This window comes from Primulina huaijiensis, chromosome 15 (genome assembly GCF_012295235.1).
Source record: "Primulina huaijiensis isolate GDHJ02 chromosome 15, ASM1229523v2, whole genome shotgun sequence".
Classification (NCBI taxonomy): Eukaryota; Viridiplantae; Streptophyta; class Magnoliopsida; order Lamiales; family Gesneriaceae; genus Primulina; species Primulina huaijiensis.
The window spans coordinates 4,687,788-4,707,662 of NC_133320.1; the positions used below are offsets into that span (position 1 = coordinate 4,687,788).

The 19,875-nt window shown below is 34.5% G+C and overlaps 2 protein-coding genes and 1 long non-coding RNA gene across 8 annotated transcripts; all 3 read left to right on the top strand.

The window, feature by feature from the left end:
* Positions 1-1,052: 1,052 nt before the first annotated feature.
* LOC140958512 (pentatricopeptide repeat-containing protein At5g59600-like) lies at positions 1,053-3,247 on the top strand. The gene has a single exon (XM_073415977.1). It carries the CDS (start codon positions 1,163-1,165, stop codon positions 2,753-2,755), a length of 1,593 nt encoding a protein of 530 aa, XP_073272078.1. The 5' UTR covers positions 1,053-1,162; the 3' UTR covers positions 2,756-3,247.
* A 1,135-nt stretch (positions 3,248-4,382) lies between these two features.
* On the top strand, positions 4,383-6,717 carry LOC140960560 (uncharacterized). Its single transcript, XR_012172186.1, has 3 exons — positions 4,383-4,754; positions 5,821-5,873; positions 6,068-6,717. It is a non-coding gene; the product is annotated as an uncharacterized lncRNA (long non-coding RNA).
* Positions 6,718-11,715: 4,998 nt separating this feature from the next.
* Positions 11,716-18,489, top strand: LOC140959626 (DNA topoisomerase 6 subunit B). Of its 6 annotated transcripts, XM_073417553.1 has the most exons (19): positions 11,716-11,937; positions 12,047-12,099; positions 12,425-12,522; positions 12,612-12,717; positions 13,599-13,733; positions 13,814-13,865; positions 14,042-14,106; positions 14,923-15,029; positions 15,131-15,233; positions 15,373-15,458; positions 15,549-15,745; positions 15,933-16,048; positions 16,223-16,308; positions 16,576-16,648; positions 16,883-16,974; positions 17,252-17,390; positions 17,462-17,556; positions 17,637-17,811; positions 18,051-18,489. In XM_073417553.1, exons 1-19 carry the CDS (start codon positions 11,835-11,837, stop codon positions 18,195-18,197), a joined length of 2,028 nt encoding a protein of 675 aa, XP_073273654.1. In that variant the 5' UTR covers positions 11,716-11,834; the 3' UTR covers positions 18,198-18,489. The 6 variants fall into 6 exon arrangements, with proteins under 6 accessions (XP_073273654.1, XP_073273657.1, XP_073273655.1 ...); XM_073417556.1 differs by lacking the exon at positions 11,716-11,937 and having other exon boundaries at positions 12,041-12,099; positions 13,604-13,733; XM_073417554.1 differs by lacking the exon at positions 11,716-11,937 and having other exon boundaries at positions 12,041-12,099; positions 12,617-12,717.
* Positions 18,490-19,875: the final 1,386 nt, after the last annotated feature.

A 19,875-nucleotide genomic window follows, 5' to 3' on the forward strand; every position in this document is an offset into this window, starting at 1 on the left:
TTTGATCCCTTGCTAAATAAACTCACATCAACAAGAAAAATTGAAGCTAGAAGCTCACCAAATCGGACAAAGAATGAAACGCAGCTGCTGGCTCGAACGTGAAAGATGGAGCACTGATTTCTACCGATTCATGGCAGGAAAGAAGCTAATAGACTGAAGGAAGAAGATTGCTAAGCTACTGCACAAAAATCTGGCCGCTGGGGCGTCGCACGCTTGCTGCAGAAAAGAAGAGAGGAGCGACAGTTGCAAAGCTGGAGAAGAGCTTCTGGATTTAACGCTTCTGTTAATCTGATTCTCAAATGGGTTGGGTTATATTAAATAAAATGGGAAATTGGCTGGGCTTATTATTGGGCCTCACAATTAGTGATACCTAGGGAATCATGGGGCGATGCTACTAGACGCTCTTACCATGATTCGATGGGTTTAATCAGAAAATGATTTCTTACATTCTCATGACCAAATGTTAGTGCATTAAATGAGGCAAATTAGGGTAAGCCCGAATGAAGGAAACTGTCCTAAAACACAAAGAGTTGTGAACTCACGGTTAGCTGTATCTCTGAATCATTCATGGTCACACAAAAACTGGATCATTTGTTCCCGTTGAGAGAATAATTTCAAGGAGTTGAATTTATATAAAATTATGATATAGTAAATTCAAGGAGTTGAATTTATTATAATTAAATTTTGAGAAAATAAATTCAAATAGTTGAATTTATGAGATAATAAATTCAAGAAATTAAATTTATGATATTTAAAATTTGGAGAGAATAAATTCAAATAGTTGAATTTATAAAATTTGAGAATTTAATTTATTAAACTCAAAAGTTGAGTCTATTAAATATTAAATTAAATATAGTGGGATGTATGTTTAATGGACTTGTATTCAATATATTAAATAATTAAAATTCTTAATAGACTTTGAAAAATATTTTGAATGTCAAAATAAAATTTTAAAGTTACCGCTGCGTTTTAGACATAAAAAAATCGATAACCCACCATGTTGGCTGAAAGTGTGTGTTTTTTTGTTTTTTTTACCTCAGTTCCAAACCATTCTTTCATGGTTTAAACGCATATTTTTGCATGTTTCATTCTCAGGTTTTCGGCTCACGGCTGTTTTTAATAAGATGGATTTTTCAGGCATTATATTACATCTGTCCAGAACATGAAAAAGCTCCTACTTTCACAAAACCGCTCGTTTTGTCATCATTTCGGCTTATTATTGGAGCAATGCATGAAACTGAGAGCACTGAAACCCTGTCAGCAAATCCACGCATTAATGTTGACGACACCAGTCGACATGAATTCTTTTTCTTTAAGTTCAAAGCTCATAGGTGCATACGCAAGCTGTGGGGATTTGGGTTCATTGAGATTACTCTTTCAAGAGTCTCCAAACCCGAATGTTTTTGCTTTCAACTGGATGATTTTAACGTTAACTTTTTCTGGTTTTCACGAAGAAGCAATTGGGTACTTTTCTTCATTGACAAAATCAAGAAATCCCAACATTTCTCATAACGAACACACTTTGTCGGCTGTCTTGAAGTGTTGTGTCGGTTTGCTGGACCTGAACTTGGGGAAACAAGTTCATGGCATGATTTGCAAAACGGGTTATGGAATGTATGTGCTCGTCTGCAATGCTTTGATGGATATGTATAGGAAGTGCGGGAAGATGTGCTGCGCGCGAAAAGTATTCGATGAAATGAGTGAAAGAGATGTAGTGTCTTGGACTAACATAATTTGTGGGTATTCTGACGAGGGGAAGATTGGAGAGGCTGTTGATTTGTTTAAAAGAATGAGACTGGAAGAAATTAAAGCTAATGAATTCACTTGGAACTCCATCATAGTTGCGCACGCCAGGAATGGAGATTGTGATGGTGCTTTCAAATTTTGTGCTCGAATGAGAGAAGAAGGATATGTTCCTGATTTGCCTACTTGGAATGGAATGATTTCAGGATTTGTTCAAAGCCATAAGGCTAGCGAAGCGATGAAGCTGTTTTACAGTATGTTGGTTGCTGGAGTTAAGCCTAATCCAGTGACTGTGACAGGGCTGCTCCCTGCCTGTGGGATGATTGGTTCAGTCTCTATGGGTAAAGAAATTCATGGCATAATATATCGAACGGAAATCTATGTCAATGCATTTGTGGCAAGTGCTCTTATTGATATGTACTCAAAATGTGGGAGCGTTAAAGATGCCTCGAATGTTTTCAACATGACATATACCAAGAATGCAGCTTCATGGAATGCTATGATTGGCTGCTATGGGAAGCATGGGATGGTAAATTCTGCTATCGAGCTTTTTGAAAAGATGCAGGGAGAAGGAATACAAGCAAATGAAGTTACTCTGAATGCTGTTCTTTGTGCTTGTAGCCATGGTGGCCAAGTCGAGAAAGGCGTGGATTTGTTTGCAGCCATGGTTTCATATAATGTCGTAGCAAACCATGAACATTATGCTTGTGTCATTGATCTTTTTTGTCGTTTCGGGAGGATGGAGGAGGCTTATTCTATTGTCAAACAAATGCCGGTTGACGGCACTAATTCAGTTATTGGAGCTTTTCTCAACGGCTGCAAGATTCACGGAAGGAGTGATCTTGCTGAAAAAATCTCCGATCATCTGGGGATGGAGATGAGAAAGCCAGGAGATTTCGTGACACTGTCGAATATATATGCTTCTGAAGGGAAGTGGGAAGGTGTACAAGATGTGAGGGAGGTGATGAAGGACAAGAGAGTCCTAAAAAAACTTGGTTTTAGTTCGGTTTAGAAGTTGGTCTGGTAAATGAGAATCCTGAAAGGTGTACCCTAACAACTCGAGTGTATCGGTGGGACCATTGCGCATAATCTTGCTTGCACTAACCTGTGGGTTCAATCTCATAATGGAAATTGGTTCAGTAGCTTTGCTGCCTTGTTTAGGGACGAAAGATCTCGGGATGTACAGTGTAGCATAACTTGGTTACTCAAGAATTACATTCTTCAGCTCTGATACGAGCTCAAAACTGCCTGTGAAATATCTTGACTTAGATTTTGAGTAAGAAATCAGATTGACAGTTGAAATAAATTGAGGTTGGTCTTGTGTTTTTGTGACTATCATGTGTTGCCATGGTTTCTAAATAAAAGCATGATTGAAATTTGCAACTCGCATTTCAAATCTCCTATTATGATGGCAAGATTCGGTACATGTCTTGTGTCAGTCACTTAAAAACCTATTGTAATATATGATATTATACATTCAAAATGCATATTTTCTTTGGGGCCTGACCGAATAGGTTTTGGATTAGAGACTCCCTTATGTGGATTGTTGGTTAGATAAATCTCATGCCCCCATTGCATCCAAAACAATCCATGGGTTCTTCATTTTCTGTGGATAGAATTTGCACTTGATGTAAATAAACCATAGGCTCAATGGCTAAAAATATAGAAATTCTAAAGCCAAAAATTCAGATTTGAATAATTGTTTTATCAATCCCATAATTCCTCCAAAAGATAACAAAAAAAATCATAATTATCAAATTAATTTCGGAAACAACAAAAATATCATATCACTCATCAAATTATTAATAGTATAATCAGCGTATTTTTATTTTACTTTGGTCAACATTTTTTTAAGAAAATAACTTCCTCAAACGTATTTCAAATACACTTGAAAATGTCATTTTCTTTTAAAAAAATCGACTAAGATTATTTTATAAATTTCCCACTGTCTAATGCATGAAATAAGGTATTTTTCTTTAAAAACCTCTTTGGGCATAATATATCCAAAATGGAGAACAAATAGACCTTCAGCCAATTCTCATTTTCATCTTCTATATATATATTTATATATATTTGTTATTTTCAATCTATTTATTTAATTTAGTGGTTTTTCGGTCCCTTTTCAAATGATTTCAAGTTTTCTGTCTTTTTCCCATTTATTTATTGTAATTGACCATTTGGAAGAAAAACCAAAAGAAAATAGTAAACCATCAACAAATTAAAACAAGTGTACATTAAAAATAAAAATAGAGACATTTTTAATCAATTACAATCATGTTGTTTATGATCGTCTCGATTTACTTATACATGTATCTTTAATGTTATGTGCATCTTGCAATTTGATGACATAATAAATATATTACTTTTTAAATAATTGAGTCGAATACACATTTAATTGAGTCCGGTTTAATAATACATCAAGTAATTATTAATTGTTCATAATATTTAATGGTTGAGAATGAATAAATAAGAAAAATAAAGAATTTGATAAAATTTAAAGGATATGAGAAGAAAATTTTTAAAATAGAAAAGATACTAGTTTGGGACAAAATCGCGAGTTCGGATTACACTACACAAATATAACCGAGGGCTTGAATACTTGATGATATCAGGAGAGAGAGCTGATTGAATATGAATAAAGTTAGAGGGGGAATTTGTGATTAAATTAAACCAGAATACCCCATAGCCAGTTGCTGCAGCATTTACAAAGACTGACACTGGTTGAGATAGATTATTATCTTCAACTCTCTCTAAACCATCTTGGTACTTTTGAGGCCCTTTGCTTCATCAAGAAATGGGATTTTTCGATTCTTACCGACATTCTTGATCTGGGTTATTCGTCGTTCCCCTAGAATTTTTTGCTGTACAAGTTACTTGTATCGCCTTTTCATTGTTTTCTCAAAATCTTGAGATTTAAATTTAATCTGGGCACTGGTGGTTTCTGAGGCATCTGTTCTACGCATTGTTCAATAGATTCACCCAGCCAAATGAGTCATCTGATGATCTTTTTGGTGAGTTTTTTTTCTTTCGTTTTTCTTATTGTACTCGGATGTTTACTGATTATGTATTTATTTTATTTTGCTGTTGTGTTTTTTCGAATGGGGCAGATTTAAATTCTGGGTTTTGTGGCTACTTGTACTTTCAGTTGTCCATGGATCTCTTCTTGTTTTGTTTGTTTGTCGGTTTCTTTTTGTTGCAACTTTGTAAAAATTGCTCTTGCATGCGCCTTTTGGAAGGGCATTCGTCTGTTATTAACTGTTATTGGGTGCAACATCGCTTGAATCTAACCTCGGGTTAATTAAAAAATTTGGGTTTGTGTGTATAGATGTTATTTATGTGCATCTTGAATATGATGTGCGTTGTAGACTTTTTGTAAATAATTGGATCTTGGTTGGTGAATTTTAGCTTTATTGCCCTCTTGAATGGGAGAAAAGATATTAGTTTTCTCAAAAAATACAAGTTGCTCGACTCCTTTGGTAGTGGTATCTCGACATCGGATATTGGAGTATTTTATTCTTTCGAATTTTGTGTTGCAGTCCAGAGAGATTCATTTGAAAATTTGTTGCACTTGCCATTCATTCTTAGTGCTTGTCTGGGTTGTGTCTGTATTTTTGAAGATGCTTACTAGCAAAGTGTTTGTTTATTGTTCCATAATGGCGAAAACATACCGAGAAAATTGTGTAATGTGTATCATTTATTTTATTCCTGTCCATATCCCTTAGCATGCGACATCTCTAACAGTACAGTGTTTTGTGGTCTGAAAATACTGATTCTATGCAAAGTGTTCCATACATTTCTTCGGGGCCAAAAGTTTTAGCTGCTAAAAAATTCGGTATTGAATAACGAGCAATCTGAAAGACTAATGGCCCCTCACATGGTTTCATTTCCTAATCTTTACATTGAGGTTTTCAATGAATATTGTCTATTTTCCCCTTCATGTAGTTGTATGCTTTGGCTGTATAGTTGAGTGAAGCTTGAATACAAGGTCTATTGTCTTCTCTGTGACCCGCACTACTGGTAGATAAGTAAAGATGATCAATTTAATCTATCTGATAACACCTCGCTGGCTTGTTTCAGATTGAAACTCTTCAGTCGTGAAAACCTATTCAGAATACACACTCATTACATTCGTACGGTCTCTCTTTCTTCTTAGTTTGTTCTTTATTTTTGATGTATTAGCTTCACAGTTCCCAAATGTGCTCTTCTTGGATGAAAAAATAGATTTCAGGTCTTATTTTGATACTACTCTCGTGCTCTGAGATTTAAGGACCCCTTGTTCTTTTTATTCTTGTATCGTATGACATGAGCAACTGTGTTTCCTCAGAAATATCCACAATTGAGGTGATAACGCCAATTTCAAAATCATGGGTCGAGGTAGAGCCAAGGGAAAGAAGCTAACCATGACCAACCAAGATGACACTGGCAGTGGCGAAGAAGAAAAACTTCCTGCGCAGAAAAAAAGGGGGCGACCTCAAAAATCACTTAAAGACGAGGTAGACGAAGAAGAAGCTCGAAAAATAGAAGATGGGTCCAGTGAAGACACAGGTGAAGCACTGGATATAGACTCAAAAAGCAAGACCTTGGCACAGAATGGAAAAAAACGTTTAAAGAACGGTGAAACGAAGGAGAAAGCTGTCTTGGTGAAGGAGGAAAATGGAAATGCAACGAGAATAAAAACCGAAGAGTCGGCTAAGTCTAATGGTTTTCGCCAAAATGGAAATAGGCGAAAGAGCAAACCTCATCGGGCTGCTGAAGCCATTGTCGAGTGCAACTGAGATAGCGATATAAGCTGATCCTTTTTCATGCAATGTTTCTTGATTTCGAACTTAAAAAGTTATCTTCTTTGATTTTTTTCCCCTTCATCGTGCCTCATTTTTGAGAACTTTCGACTCGGAAATGATCGTTTTGTTTTGGTATCGTTGTGGCTGATCATACTTCTGAAGATCTATGGATTTGTGATTATTGTTACTTTTATTGTTTCTTAATGCATCTTTGCATGACATAAGATAAGGTGGTTAACTCCACACGACCTGGAAATAGATCCTACTTCGATCTTTCACGTGTTCTTGTTTGCATTATGTTATTGGATAAAGGGTAATGACATTTTACCGTCAAAATTTTAAAAAGCAAAATTTTCAATCCTATGTAATGTTTGTAATTAATGCTTAAAAAAAGTGATTATGAATTTTTTTTTTTTACAAAATTTTGTAAATTTGTAAATTAAAAGTCCATAATTACTATCTTAATATTGTCAAATATCTGTAAAGATATGTTAATTTAATTATTTGAAATTACATTTTATTTCATCATACATGGTATTAGAATTGGGATGGATGCAGTATTTATACATCAAAATCACTTCTCCGTTGATGCCATGATTTTGATATGACCCTTGTGTTCAATATATTTATGATGAATTATAAATGTATATTGAAGAATTAGGAAATGAGGCTGCTGGAATACCGAACATGGGCAAATCTGAAAAATCATCCTTGGAAGTTTGAGTTATTTAATTATTTGATCATAGTTTATAATATATTTCAATTATGAGCCAATTTTATTGTTTTAAAGGCTTCGTTCTTTTTTGTTTCTCATCATTTTCGGATTTAATTAGTTAGTATATGTTGTAGGATATATATTTTTTATGACGATAAGAACCGACACTTGTCACTTTTTAGTGCGCACTGGGTAAACCACCGGACAAACGCAATAGCTTGCAAATTATGTTAGTCATACAAACCATATTGGTCAAGACATTTGCGACAAACTCGTCTAATAATGTGTTTGTAGGGGAAATCGAGCTTCTAACAATCGGACAAATACTTATACACTTCACCAACTCAGACACACCATTGGAAGCATGACAAGGGCTATATTTTAAGCACTTGAGCAATTGTAGGTATTTTTTAAAATATATACATGCACACATATTTAATACACATGCTACATTTTTAAAGATGGATGAATTTTTTGTGTTTTTTTAATTATTTATATATGTTGTATTCAATGAATTTAGTACTCGATATTGACATTTTATAATTTTTATATTTGACGAGGGAAGTAAGTTTCACGGCATTAATATATGAGAGATGAATACAAATATATCTTTTTTAAAATAGACGTAATTCTTTTTTTGCTCTTTTCGAACAAATAAACTAAAATTTATTTGCGTGGATAGATTTAGAAATATATATATTTCAAATCCACATATTTGTTAGAGTAGTGTTCTTGAAATCCGTGACCCCAGCAGTCAACTTTGTCATATCCCTACATCCCATGCCCACATTTTGGATACAAGTTCTTTTAATTAAACAATTGAAATCACTCGCCCCGTTTTGGATACAAGTTCAATTTAAATTATTTGACGATTTATAAAATTTTAAGCGCTTTAAACGTAAATTTAGAATTTGAGAATTTAATAGTTAAATTGGGTGTAAAATATTTTAATAATGAATTTTATGTCTTAATTAAATTATTTAATTAGTATTTAAGTTAAATTAAGATTTTAAGTACTCCATTTAGCTATTTCGAAATTTGAAGATTTTAATCTAAAAATTTGGTACTTGAATATTTTATTAAATTTTTTAGTGTGTCTAAATAATTAAATTAGTATGAGTTTAGCCTATTAATTTATTTTATTTGACTTTTCCTAACCCTAATTGCTTACACTAATCTCACACACCTACACCTAAACACACACACCAAGGCACACACACATACACGTTACTTTTGGAGGAAAAAACTAAGGTTGTGCCTCCCTTGAGCAGCAGCCTCTTGAGCACTCATCCTATCAATATTCTGTAGATTTTTGGTGAGATTTTGTCAAGTGAAACATCAATGAATCGTCCTCCGTTCATCCTCCAAGTATGCTCGCGTCGATGTTTGTTTATTCGAGCGTTTAGACGCAAAGTCATGTATAAACTTTTATTTTACGCATCGATATCGTCATATTATAAATTTTGATGTATTTTGTGCATGAAAATTCGTTCGTTATATGCAAAGTTTGATGGATTATGATTTAAACGATTTCTGAAAAATTTTGAGTCACAAAACTCGCCATTTGTTGTCATTTCGATTCCTGCGGTTTATCCGTCAGTTTTCTAGAAACATTTTCGACATATGATTTGTATCACTATGTGTTATCTTAGATTCGATAGCAAATTCGTAATTTTCTAATAAGAAACGAGAGAGATATGATTTTTATCGTAAAACCGCACAAGTTGTTGAATTTATGTGTCACAAAACCCGTCACACTCTGTTATTTCGAATTCTGCGACTTATATGTTGGTTTTCTGGAAATGTGTTCAGCATATGATTTGTAGCACTCTATGTTACCTTCGATTCGATAGCAAATTCGTAATTTTCTGATGAGAAACGAGGGAGATATGATATTTATTCTAAAACCGCACAAGCTGTGAAATTTATATGCCACAAAACCTGTCACCTTCTGTTATTTTGAATTCTGCGACTCATAGGTTGGTTTTCTGGAAACGTTTTCAACATATGATTTGTTGCACTCTGTGTTATCTTCGATTCGATAGCAAATTCGTAATTTTCTGATAAGAAATGAGAGAGATGTGATTTTATTGTAAAACCGCTCAAGATGTGAAAATTTGTGAACGTTCTTCACGTTTTCTCGAGTTTTTGGTTGCAGGTTTCGTTGAGATCTCCTGGATCTTTGCTGTTGTGGTTGGGGCAGCATGTCCAAAGCGTTCCAACGAAGCCCACCACAACGTTGTAAGTATGATTGACGTGCAAAAAATATATTTTATTTTGGAGGTACATGATTTGTCTTGTGACCACCCGGTAAAGCATGACTGGAGATTTATGATTATGAGATTGGAAAGCGGTAAAGTATGACCGGAAACCTCTCAACCTAGTGAAGTATGATTGGGGATTTATGTATGTGCGAGTGGACATCCAGTCGAAAGTTTGTGGTAACCCCTGCTAGCCCGGTACTGTGGTTTAGTCTGATCAGACGATTTATGTTATGGGCCACTTACTTTGAACATATTATTACGCAAAATTAAGTATGATTACGTATGTTATGATGGAAACACTTTTATGAAAATGTTTATGCAGTTATGACACTTATATGTTTATGTATGTTTAGCTGTTATTTCGTATACGTTACTTTTAAATGCATGTGATTTTATTAAGTACTATTTGTTATTCATGGTTAATGCGTGTTGAGTCTTTAGGCTCACTAAACTTGATCGATGCAGATGTTGATGCTTTTGAGGAGACATGAGGTATTGACCGGTGAGCTTGCTTGGAATGTGTGCAATGCAAACCTGATGACTACTATTGTTATGATAAGATTTTATGCACGTTAAAATTTTTACTCTGATTTTTATTTATTCAAAATTTTATTGGCAAACAAATATTTTCAAATGCTCGTTTTGTATAACGCTTTTACAGTAGCGATGAATGATATTTTTTTATGCCATGGAAATATTTTGTACTTGGATTATTTTAAAGAATTTAGTCGATCATTTTATTTAAATTCAGAATACGATGATTAACTATTTAAATAAGAAAAATTTTTATTTTCCATAAATTTTAAAATAGTATTAGCTATTTTATTACGGGATGTTACATGTATAATGTAAAGATGATAACAAAACGAGTGAAAGAGAAATTAATTACGTCAATAAATAATTTTTTTTATGTAATTGTTTATGTTCTTGAATTTTTATGCTAAATAACTATATATAATCGTAGATTCAACAAATGTGCCAACTTCAAAGCATATCAAGTGTTTAACTAATAAGTAATCGAAGAAAAATTTAAAGAAATTATTAAATCAACGCGAGCATAAGGAAAAAAATTATAACAAAAAAGAAATAGATAACACAAAATCATTCAAAATGATTACAAAATTCGCCACAAAATTTTTGAGATCCATAAATCAAAATATTCATTTCCTTTATAACAATGTATATTTATGCAAATAATAAAATACATCATATTGAAAACAAACAGTTTAGAAAATGACTCTGAATCTCTATATATTTCATACCTTGCATAATGCATTGTTGTAGCTAATACTTGTTTTACATGTACTAAATAATCTTCTTTCTCACATTTCATCGAGCATGTCAAGAGCAATTTTATGAGCAACTATGAAAAACAAAATTGGAGGATTAAAACATAAATTTATGTAATAATCTGATAAGTATACATCTTAGAGAGAAATGTAGAAGGCAAATTTACTAATTTATATATTAAAAGGAACAATAGATAGAAGATTAAACATTGGCTGCTGCAGAGTTGAGTAGAGGACCATTTGTAGTGAGAATGAGAAAATAAAATATAAATTACCGAAATTGGGAGAATAAAGTTGTTCTTCATTGTTCAATCTCAAGTTTGCAATATCTCAAAAAGATAGTTTTTGAGATCAAAGCAGTTTTCTTTCTTAAAAATGGGACGGGGGCTCTCGAACGTGGAGGAGGGTGAGAGGTAGAGATTTTGAAATTGAAGTGGTGACCTTATGGAGTGGATATTTTGAAAGTGAATCAATTTCTTTAGACGTGAAATGAGAAATGAGGGTTAAATACTATAGTTAACATAATGGAGTGAGACAGTCTCACGAATTTTTAGTGAGACGGGTCAACCTTACCGATATTCACAATAAAAAGTAATACTCTTAGCATAAAAATTAATACTTTTTTCATGGATGACCCAAATAAGAGATCCGTCTCACAAAAGACGACCCGTTAGACTGTCTCACATAAATTTTTACTAAATAGATATACATATTTTGAGATCTTTCTTTTTATAAGATAGAATAGAATAATATAGATTATAAAATAGAATAGATATTAATTAATTAATTAATTAATAGTTAAAATAGCCAAGACTATAGGCCCAACCGTGTGGGAATTAGCTATTTCAGGCCCATGCTTTTATTCAAACTGAAGCCCATTGGGCTATTCACGCAGCCTTTTCTAAACATAAAATGGTTATTCGAAGATTTTTTGGGGATTTAGGGCTAAATAATTAAGGTGAATAGCGCGGGAGAAGGGCATCAACGGTTGTCAAGTGTTGAACGGTAAGCTTTCCGATTGCTTGTGTGGGGAAAATCGAAAATGGAAACCCCAGGAAGCAGTGAGAGCCCGGCGGAAACGAAAAAGTCGAAAGGGAAAACACCCAGAAAGCCCAAAGGCTCCGCCGCCCAAGTTCTCAAACAAAGTTTGTCCGCATATAAGCTTTTACCTCTATGGCGCTAGTGTTTATTATATGTTTGTTTTTAGTTTCTGAGATTCTATTTTTGTATGTTTTTGTTGGTGATCTTTTGCAGAATCGCCGGCTGAGTTTTTTGCGGATAACAAGAATATTGCTGGGTTTGACAATGTGAGGTTTATGGTTGGGATCAACATTCATATATTTTAATTCTATCGAGGATTACATTTGAGTAATTGTTTTGAAAATCTCTCGTTTTAATTTTGCGACCTACAATACCTGGTTGAAAAGCTCAACCACGTTTTACGAAGAAATATTACTGTGAATTTTGAAATTTCAAAAGATGTAAATCATCTCTGGTCCATGCACCTGCAAAATCATGGAAAATGGAGGAACATAATCTACGTAACTGAAATTGGAAGCTTGGTAGAGTTTAAATTATTCTCTTCTATATTTTAAGTTTTCCATTTTTTATATATATTTCCTTGTCTCACAGCCAGGAAAATGCTTGTACACTACTGTGAGAGAACTTGTTGAAAATGCACTTGATTCAGCTGAATCAATTGCTGAACTTCCTGTCATAGAGATAACCATGTAAGTGTGACTACTTGCGATTCTTGATAGTTCTTGATTTGACTTTCATTGTGGTTGAAGCTAGATATTTAATTGCTTGATTGATCTAGAGAAGAGATCGATAAAAAAAAGTTCAATTCTATGATTGGCCTTGCCGAGCATGGACGTGTTGATGAAGAGCTATATGATGATTTTGAAACAGAAAAGGCCCGTGAGGTGTGTTTATGTTTACAGCTAGTTCTCTGCTGCTACACGCTTTGATTCCATATCATCTAGTGTGTGAGGATATGTACGCAAATGTTGGGGGTTGGTTGTCTAAGCAGGGGCGGAGTCAGGATCATTGTTCAGTGTAGGCAATAATATACTACAATTAATAAAGCAAAAAAAAGAAAAAAAAGAAGACTGGTTAAACAAAAATCATAAATAATGTGTTCTAAAGTTAGAACACAAGCTACACAAAGCCAGAAGTATCTTTAGTTGATGGAAAACGCCAGAAAAATGACAAAAAAACATTGCGTACAAAACCAACAATCAAAACAAAAACTGATAGAAAATATAAATTTTACAGACGAAAAATATGCATGAATTCATTCTCGATTGCAAAAAAAAATTAAAACAATTGAATGATCAAATAATATTGAATGAAAAAAGTGATCCTTAAATTTTATAAAATTCTGGATTTTATTTGTAATATAAAAAATGAGACATTAGGTAATATGAATTGAAATGACTATTAATCAAATTATAAGAGGTATGGGGATTATGTGGAAAAAATTGTATAGAATATTACATATTGTCAATCAGAATAGTACTATCAAGTAAAAATTAAAAATTTTGAGTCTAAAATTTGGGTCTATAAATTATTAAAGAAATATTTTTTGTTGTTTTTTAAGTTAAGCTTGGGGAATTACGCAATATTAGAATATCAAAATTTAAAATTTTTGATCTAAAAATTATAATATATATATATATATACTTAATTGTTTTCCTAAAAATTATAATATATACATAGTTTTTTTGGTCCCAGTGTAGGCAAGTGCCCCCACTGGGCCTTAGCTGGCTCCGCCCATGTGTCTAAGGTTTATATTTTCTAATAGAAAAGGCTTGCCAAAGAAGCACGTCTGCAAGAGATCCAGGCAAAGAACGCTTCTCTTGGGAAGAAAGCCAAGGCGCCAGTTGCTGCAAAATCCATAAAGAGCCGCGAGGCATCATATTACAAAGTTTCATGTAAGGTACAAATCGGTTATCTTAGAACAGTATACACAGTTCTCTATATAAATAATATTCTGGTTTCATTTTTTCTTTGTTGTAGGATAACGGAAGAGGAATGCCACATGATGATATTCCAAATATGTTTGGACGAGGTGTTGAATCTCATTGCGTTTATCTTATTATTTTTATGAGATTTATGAAGCAGCTGTATTGCTTGAAAGTATTTTGACATGATACTGCAGTTGCTTGAAGTTGGATGCAACCTCGTAAAAATTGCTTCTTTTTGTTTTTTCTCCCTTTTCTTTGAGCTTGAGCAGCGTCTTTGCAGTTTTATCTGGAACTAAATATGGTTTAAAACAGACACGCGGAAAGTTTGGACTTGGTGCCAAGATGGTAGGTTTCATTGTATTTTGTTCATGTACGTGTGAATGTTTTATTCACACCAGCATTAGTCATGTTGTGTATGGTTTTCTTAAGGACAGCTTAGTACACGAGAGTGAGTGGGACTGGAATAGACATTCTCAACTCATTCCATTCTTTGTGCTTGGATTACAATGAGAATCATAATATCCATTTCAATGTGAATGTGAGAATAGGCATTCTCTACATTTTTTAAGTTTACCCATTCTCATTCTCCCAACTTATTTATTTATCTATGTTCCTCATTTTTATTTTTTAAAATCTTTATCATTTATTTTTCTTTATTAAGTTTAATAATTAAAAAATTTAATGGTAAAAGTATTAATATTAATTATAAAAGAGCAATAATAATTATTATTCAAAATTTTTTTGTTAACAATGAATGATAATAAATCTATAATAATGATTATTAATAATTATTATTTAATAATATCTATAATAATAATGATATTAAATAATAATAACAATTATAAACAATAATAAAATGAATAATAATATCAATGATTTATTAATAATAAACAATTTTTGAATATGTATTGTTTCAATTTTTTTTATTAAATTGTAATTTGATTATTAAAAATAATTTCATTTCATTCATTTTCGATTTCTTTTGGTACCAATCATAGGGATGCAATTTCCGTTCCTACCTTATTCCACCCAACATACTAATCATGACATTAGAGTATTGGAATGCCCATTATACCTTTTGGTATGGCTTCCCCTTCAAAGGTTGAAATTTTAATATAATCCTACCAAAACATTAGATTTATTTTTTTCTTAATCGTGCAGGCGCTTATTTGGTCCAAGATGAGTACTGGATTGCCTATTGAGATCCGTTCGTCGATGAAGGGGCAAAGTTACTCATCATTTTGCAGATTAGATATTGATATCAATAGGTATTGCCAAATTATGGTTTAGAACATCCCATTTGGATTTTTAGGTTTTTTATTCATAGATTCCATGGAAAACTGATTGTTTTTGAGTAATTAATATATAGGAACATTCCTCACATTCATGTACATAATAAAAAAGAGAACAAGGAAAAATGGCATGGCGCTGAGATCCATATAGTCATTGAAGGGAACTGGACAACATATCGTGTATGAATCCTTTAGTACGCTGTTAATTTGAAATTTTTGAGGATTTTTGTTTGGAACTCCTTTCATATCCAGCATTTTCCTTATGATTTTACTGTCTCCTTAGTTTATGACTTTCTTTTGTTGTGTCTTCTGTCTACAGTCCAAAATACTGCATTACATGCGACAAATGGCTGTCATCACTCCTTACGCGGAGTTTCTCTTCAAGTTTTTGTCAGAAATACCAGAGTACTCTCTTTCTCGCTGTTGATCAGCCTCTCTTGAGTTTCCTTCTGTTGTATTTAAAACCAAGTGATTAATTTTTTGTTTTCTTCGAAGTAAAAATGTCACTGTCAGATTTGCTAGGAGGACAGATATAATGCCTCCAGCTCCTCTTGAAACCAAGTATCATCCGTCAGCAGTAGATTTGCTTTTGATCAAACGACTTATTGCGGAAACATCAAAGCCTAAACTTTTGCAATTTCTTCAGCAAGAATTTGTGAATGTTAAGAAGTCCTATGCTGACCGATTAATTGGTAAGTGATCATTTATTTGAGACAATGCTAGAGTCACTAGACTGAGCTGTTTCTACGTTAATATCATTTTGCCATTGGGTATGAAGTCAGCCAGATGGCCCCAGGGTTTGAAGTGAGCTAGATGCATGCACATTTTGTACAGTATTTTTTGTTGCTAATTGACACAGGATCATATTTTCACATTTAGGGGAAATGGGTCCCGGTTTTAGCCCAAGTATGCTGGTTAAATCTCTGACCTCACAGCAAATTGTTCGGATTCATCAGTTGTTCCGTCAAGCGAAGTTTGATGATCCCAGTGGTGATGTAAGTTATTATATTGGTGTTTTCTCCCCTTGTATCAATTTCCTTCAGTATAAAACCTTTTGCAATATTTTTTACCGTCATGGGATTTCGGATTTTATTCTTGTTTCATGTGTTCATTCTGCTCTATGCCTTTTAACGATTTAGCTTCTTGTATTAATTTTGAGTTACCTGCAGTGTCTTAGTCCTGCTGGAGAATACAATCTCCGTTTGGGAATTATAAAGGAATTGCATCCAGATATGGTTGCAACTTATTCAGGAAGGTACAGTGAATTATTAGCCTCCTGGCAGAGACGGAGCCAAGGGGGGGTGCGACCGCCTGCCCCCTTCAATTTTTTAATTTCGTTGATTAGAGGTCTAAAATTAATTATATTTTTTTCACCTTCATGGCTTCACTCCTAAATTTTGCCCACCCAACCTCCATTTCTGGCTCTGTCCCTGCCTCCTAGAATTATACGATATATTCCTTCCTTAGAAGAAAATTATTTATATTAGGAAAGAGAATTAAAATCATTAGATGTATCGTGCAGCGCTCAAGTGTTCGAAGGCCACCCTTTCATTGTGGAGGCTGGAATTAGTTTGGGTGGAAAAGATGTTAAACAGGTGAGTTTTAGCTATGCTCTAGGCTCCTTAAATTCATTTTGAATTCCGACTTTCAGTCAGTATTCTTTCTAATAGAAGAGCTGTCGTTTGTTCAGGGGTTCTATTTCACTGACAATTCTATGTTAAAAAAAACAGTATTTAGTCACAAATTAATCGAACAGTGTTTAAAATTCTCGTACTGCTGCTTATTTTGTATTCTGACTTTTGTACGTCATATATTGGGTGAACTTCTAGGGCCTAAACATTTTCCGATTTGCTAACCGAATTCCACTTCTGTTCGAGCAAGGGGCTGATGTTGTCACGAGGACTGCTATTAAGAGAATCAAGTGAGTGTTGCATGCTATTTCATCAATTTTTTTAAAAATCGGTGAAGATTTTTAGTGATGTTGGCCTGGTCAATGTAGTGTCCAGTATTTTCTACATGCAGCTGCGTAAAGTTTCTATAGTTCTTTTTCCTTGGTAAAACAATATTTCCGTGTATTCTTTGTTTTGGTGATGATAGTCATTCTTTATTTTTATCACAATTTTCTAACACCAAGTTGCGCACATATAAGTAAATAAGAAGCTTGTTACCTAGTCCTAAAATTCCTGTCCATTTTTCAGTTGGAACAGTTACAAGATCAACCAAGCACAAGATAAGATTGGGGTCTTTGTGAGCATTGTAAGCACCAAGATTCCTTTCAAAGGAACCGGAAAGGAGTACATTGGTGATGACATTAATGAAATAGCTTCTGCCGTCAAGGTATGGACACATCGGATTTTATTTCTCTATGTAAGAGAACATCTGTTAACTGGAAAATGTTGAATCTTCAGACAGCTATTCAGCAATGCTGTGCACAGCTGAAATCGAAAATAGTTAAAAGAATTCAAGCTCGTGAGCAGCAGGAGAGAAAACGAAGTTTGAGCAAGTCGGTTTTCCTCTCTCATTATGTGTGTAATAAAAGCTACGTGAAGAAAACTTTGATCTCATATTTCTACCAATTTTCAGGTACATTCCAAATGCCACGGGTGCTATATATGAAATTTTAAAAGAAATGTCTAGCTCTCATGCTTCAAAGAAGAGACGTTCTGAAGACAAGGATGCAGAATTACTTAGACAAGTTTCAGCTAAATTAGTAACTGAAGAGACGTTGCGGGAGAAGCTCACTCGACATGTGGAACAGGTGAGACTTTCTCGTTTCCTTGTCGAAAATTTTGGTCCACCTATTAATACATTGGCAGACACAATGCAGTTTTCCTACATGAAATCCGCGTTTGCTGCATGTCACTGTCGATTCTCACTATGCTTTGTGAAAACACAGTCTTCTCTCCTTATGTTGTTGATCCATAATTTTTATTTTTCGACTGCTTCTCAGATTTCCTCTTATCCCCTATATCGTGTATAAACTTACTGATTTTTCAGGTGGACTATGAGATGGCTTTGGAGTATGCAACGCAGACGGGGGTGAACGAGGAACCCAGAGACGACATTTATATACAACCCTTGAAAACTGAATGCAATTTCACTGATTTTTACAGCCCTGTATTTGTCTTCAGGCTCATTCATTAGGTACACTCCGATATCTGAATTTGTCATTGTGTGTTTTGTTTCCTTGCAGAATGAATTTGGTGTTTTGAAAAAAAAAAAAAAAGTACTTATGCATGAGCACATAAAGGATGGAATCATGTAGACCAAAAAGATGTTCTTCTTGAGCAGTAATAGATCTTGTTAGACTGTGTTGTATATAGTGCCGTATTAAGAACTGAAATGTATCGCTTGACCTGTATTTGATTTAAAAAATTTGAATTGTAGACGATGATAAATATCTGCAATTTCGTCACTCTTGTTTTCTCAATGATCATATTCATCATACCATTGCTTATCATGTCTTGTTTCCCCCCTCAATATTGATTCTGCAATAGTTTTCTTGATTCATTTTGGTCAAAATCAAATTTATATTGGATTGATACACTTTCGACAATCTTTTGAGAGAAAAGATACATCCATACATGGGGGACGGGATAAAGCAATTCTCTTTCTTTTCTTTTCCGAGGGGTTAGAGAAGGATTGAGACTAAAAAGGAGGACCCAAAGAGGACCCCTAACGAGCCGAGCATTCCGACCAAAGAGAGGAATGCAGTGAGAAGCTTTTTCCTAGTTGTTGCAGGTCTTGTTTCAGAATTCTTAGGGGAGCTTTCTCTTGCACGTGTACGGACAATCAAAGAATTGCATCGCATATGGAACGATTTCATCCGCGACGACTGATCTAAGAGTCGCCGGCATTAGAGCCTGAGCGAAACAAGCTGACCCACCTCTATCACTAAACTAGACCAAATGACTTTTCACAAAGTATGCGTCTGGATAATCCAAAGTTTCGATAGTTAGCTCTCGGTCTTCCGGTCAAAAAACAACGGCGATGAAGGCGTGTAAGTGCACTATTCCGTGGTGTAGTCCTTTTAAGTTAAGTAATAAGTCTCAAATCATCTGGATACACCAGTCCGAAATGTGGCGCTTACTCTTGCGTATCAAAGCAGCTAAGAATACAACGATTGATTAAGAGCTTCTCGCAAAGAAAAGACTGATGAGCTTTCGTTCAGTTATGCGATATAGCAACAACAATCTTTTGTTCGAATTGGGGGACGTATGGTCCGGTCCCTCTTAGCTATTACTAAATGAGGCTGTTGCAGCTTGCTCCAAGGGAGGGGAGCTCTTATCTCGAGTCTTAACCCGTGCCTTTACGGCGGTAAAAACCTTAGCTGCTGAGCTCACTCACAAACTTGTATGCATTGAGCAGGAGTGACGAGAGAACCCTCTCATAGAAGGTCCTTATTTCCTGCTGATGGTAGGAGATGGCATGTCGGGGTGAATAAGGTGGCTCTATACGGAGGGAATGTGGGATCTCTTTGGAGAGGTAATTTCAGTGTTTTTGGATATCTTTTTTTTGGGGGGTCTCTTTCTCGTTGATCAACTCGCCTCCGCTCTATTGAAAAGTAGGAATTCCTACGTTGTCAATGAACGCGTCTCGGGCTGGATTGAAACAAGACCTACAACAATTAGGAAAAAGCTTCTCTTTGATAGCAGTCATAGAAGAGTTCAGAAAGGACCTCCCCTTAAGCGCCTTCTTTAGGGGACGTTCGGTCTGTACCAGAGATGTAGCCAAAAAAGCCTCAAAGGGTGGGTTTCTCAGTCTCTTGAGTTGGCAAGAAAGGGGAAATGAAAAGAGACTAAGGAATAGCTTTTAGAAAGAT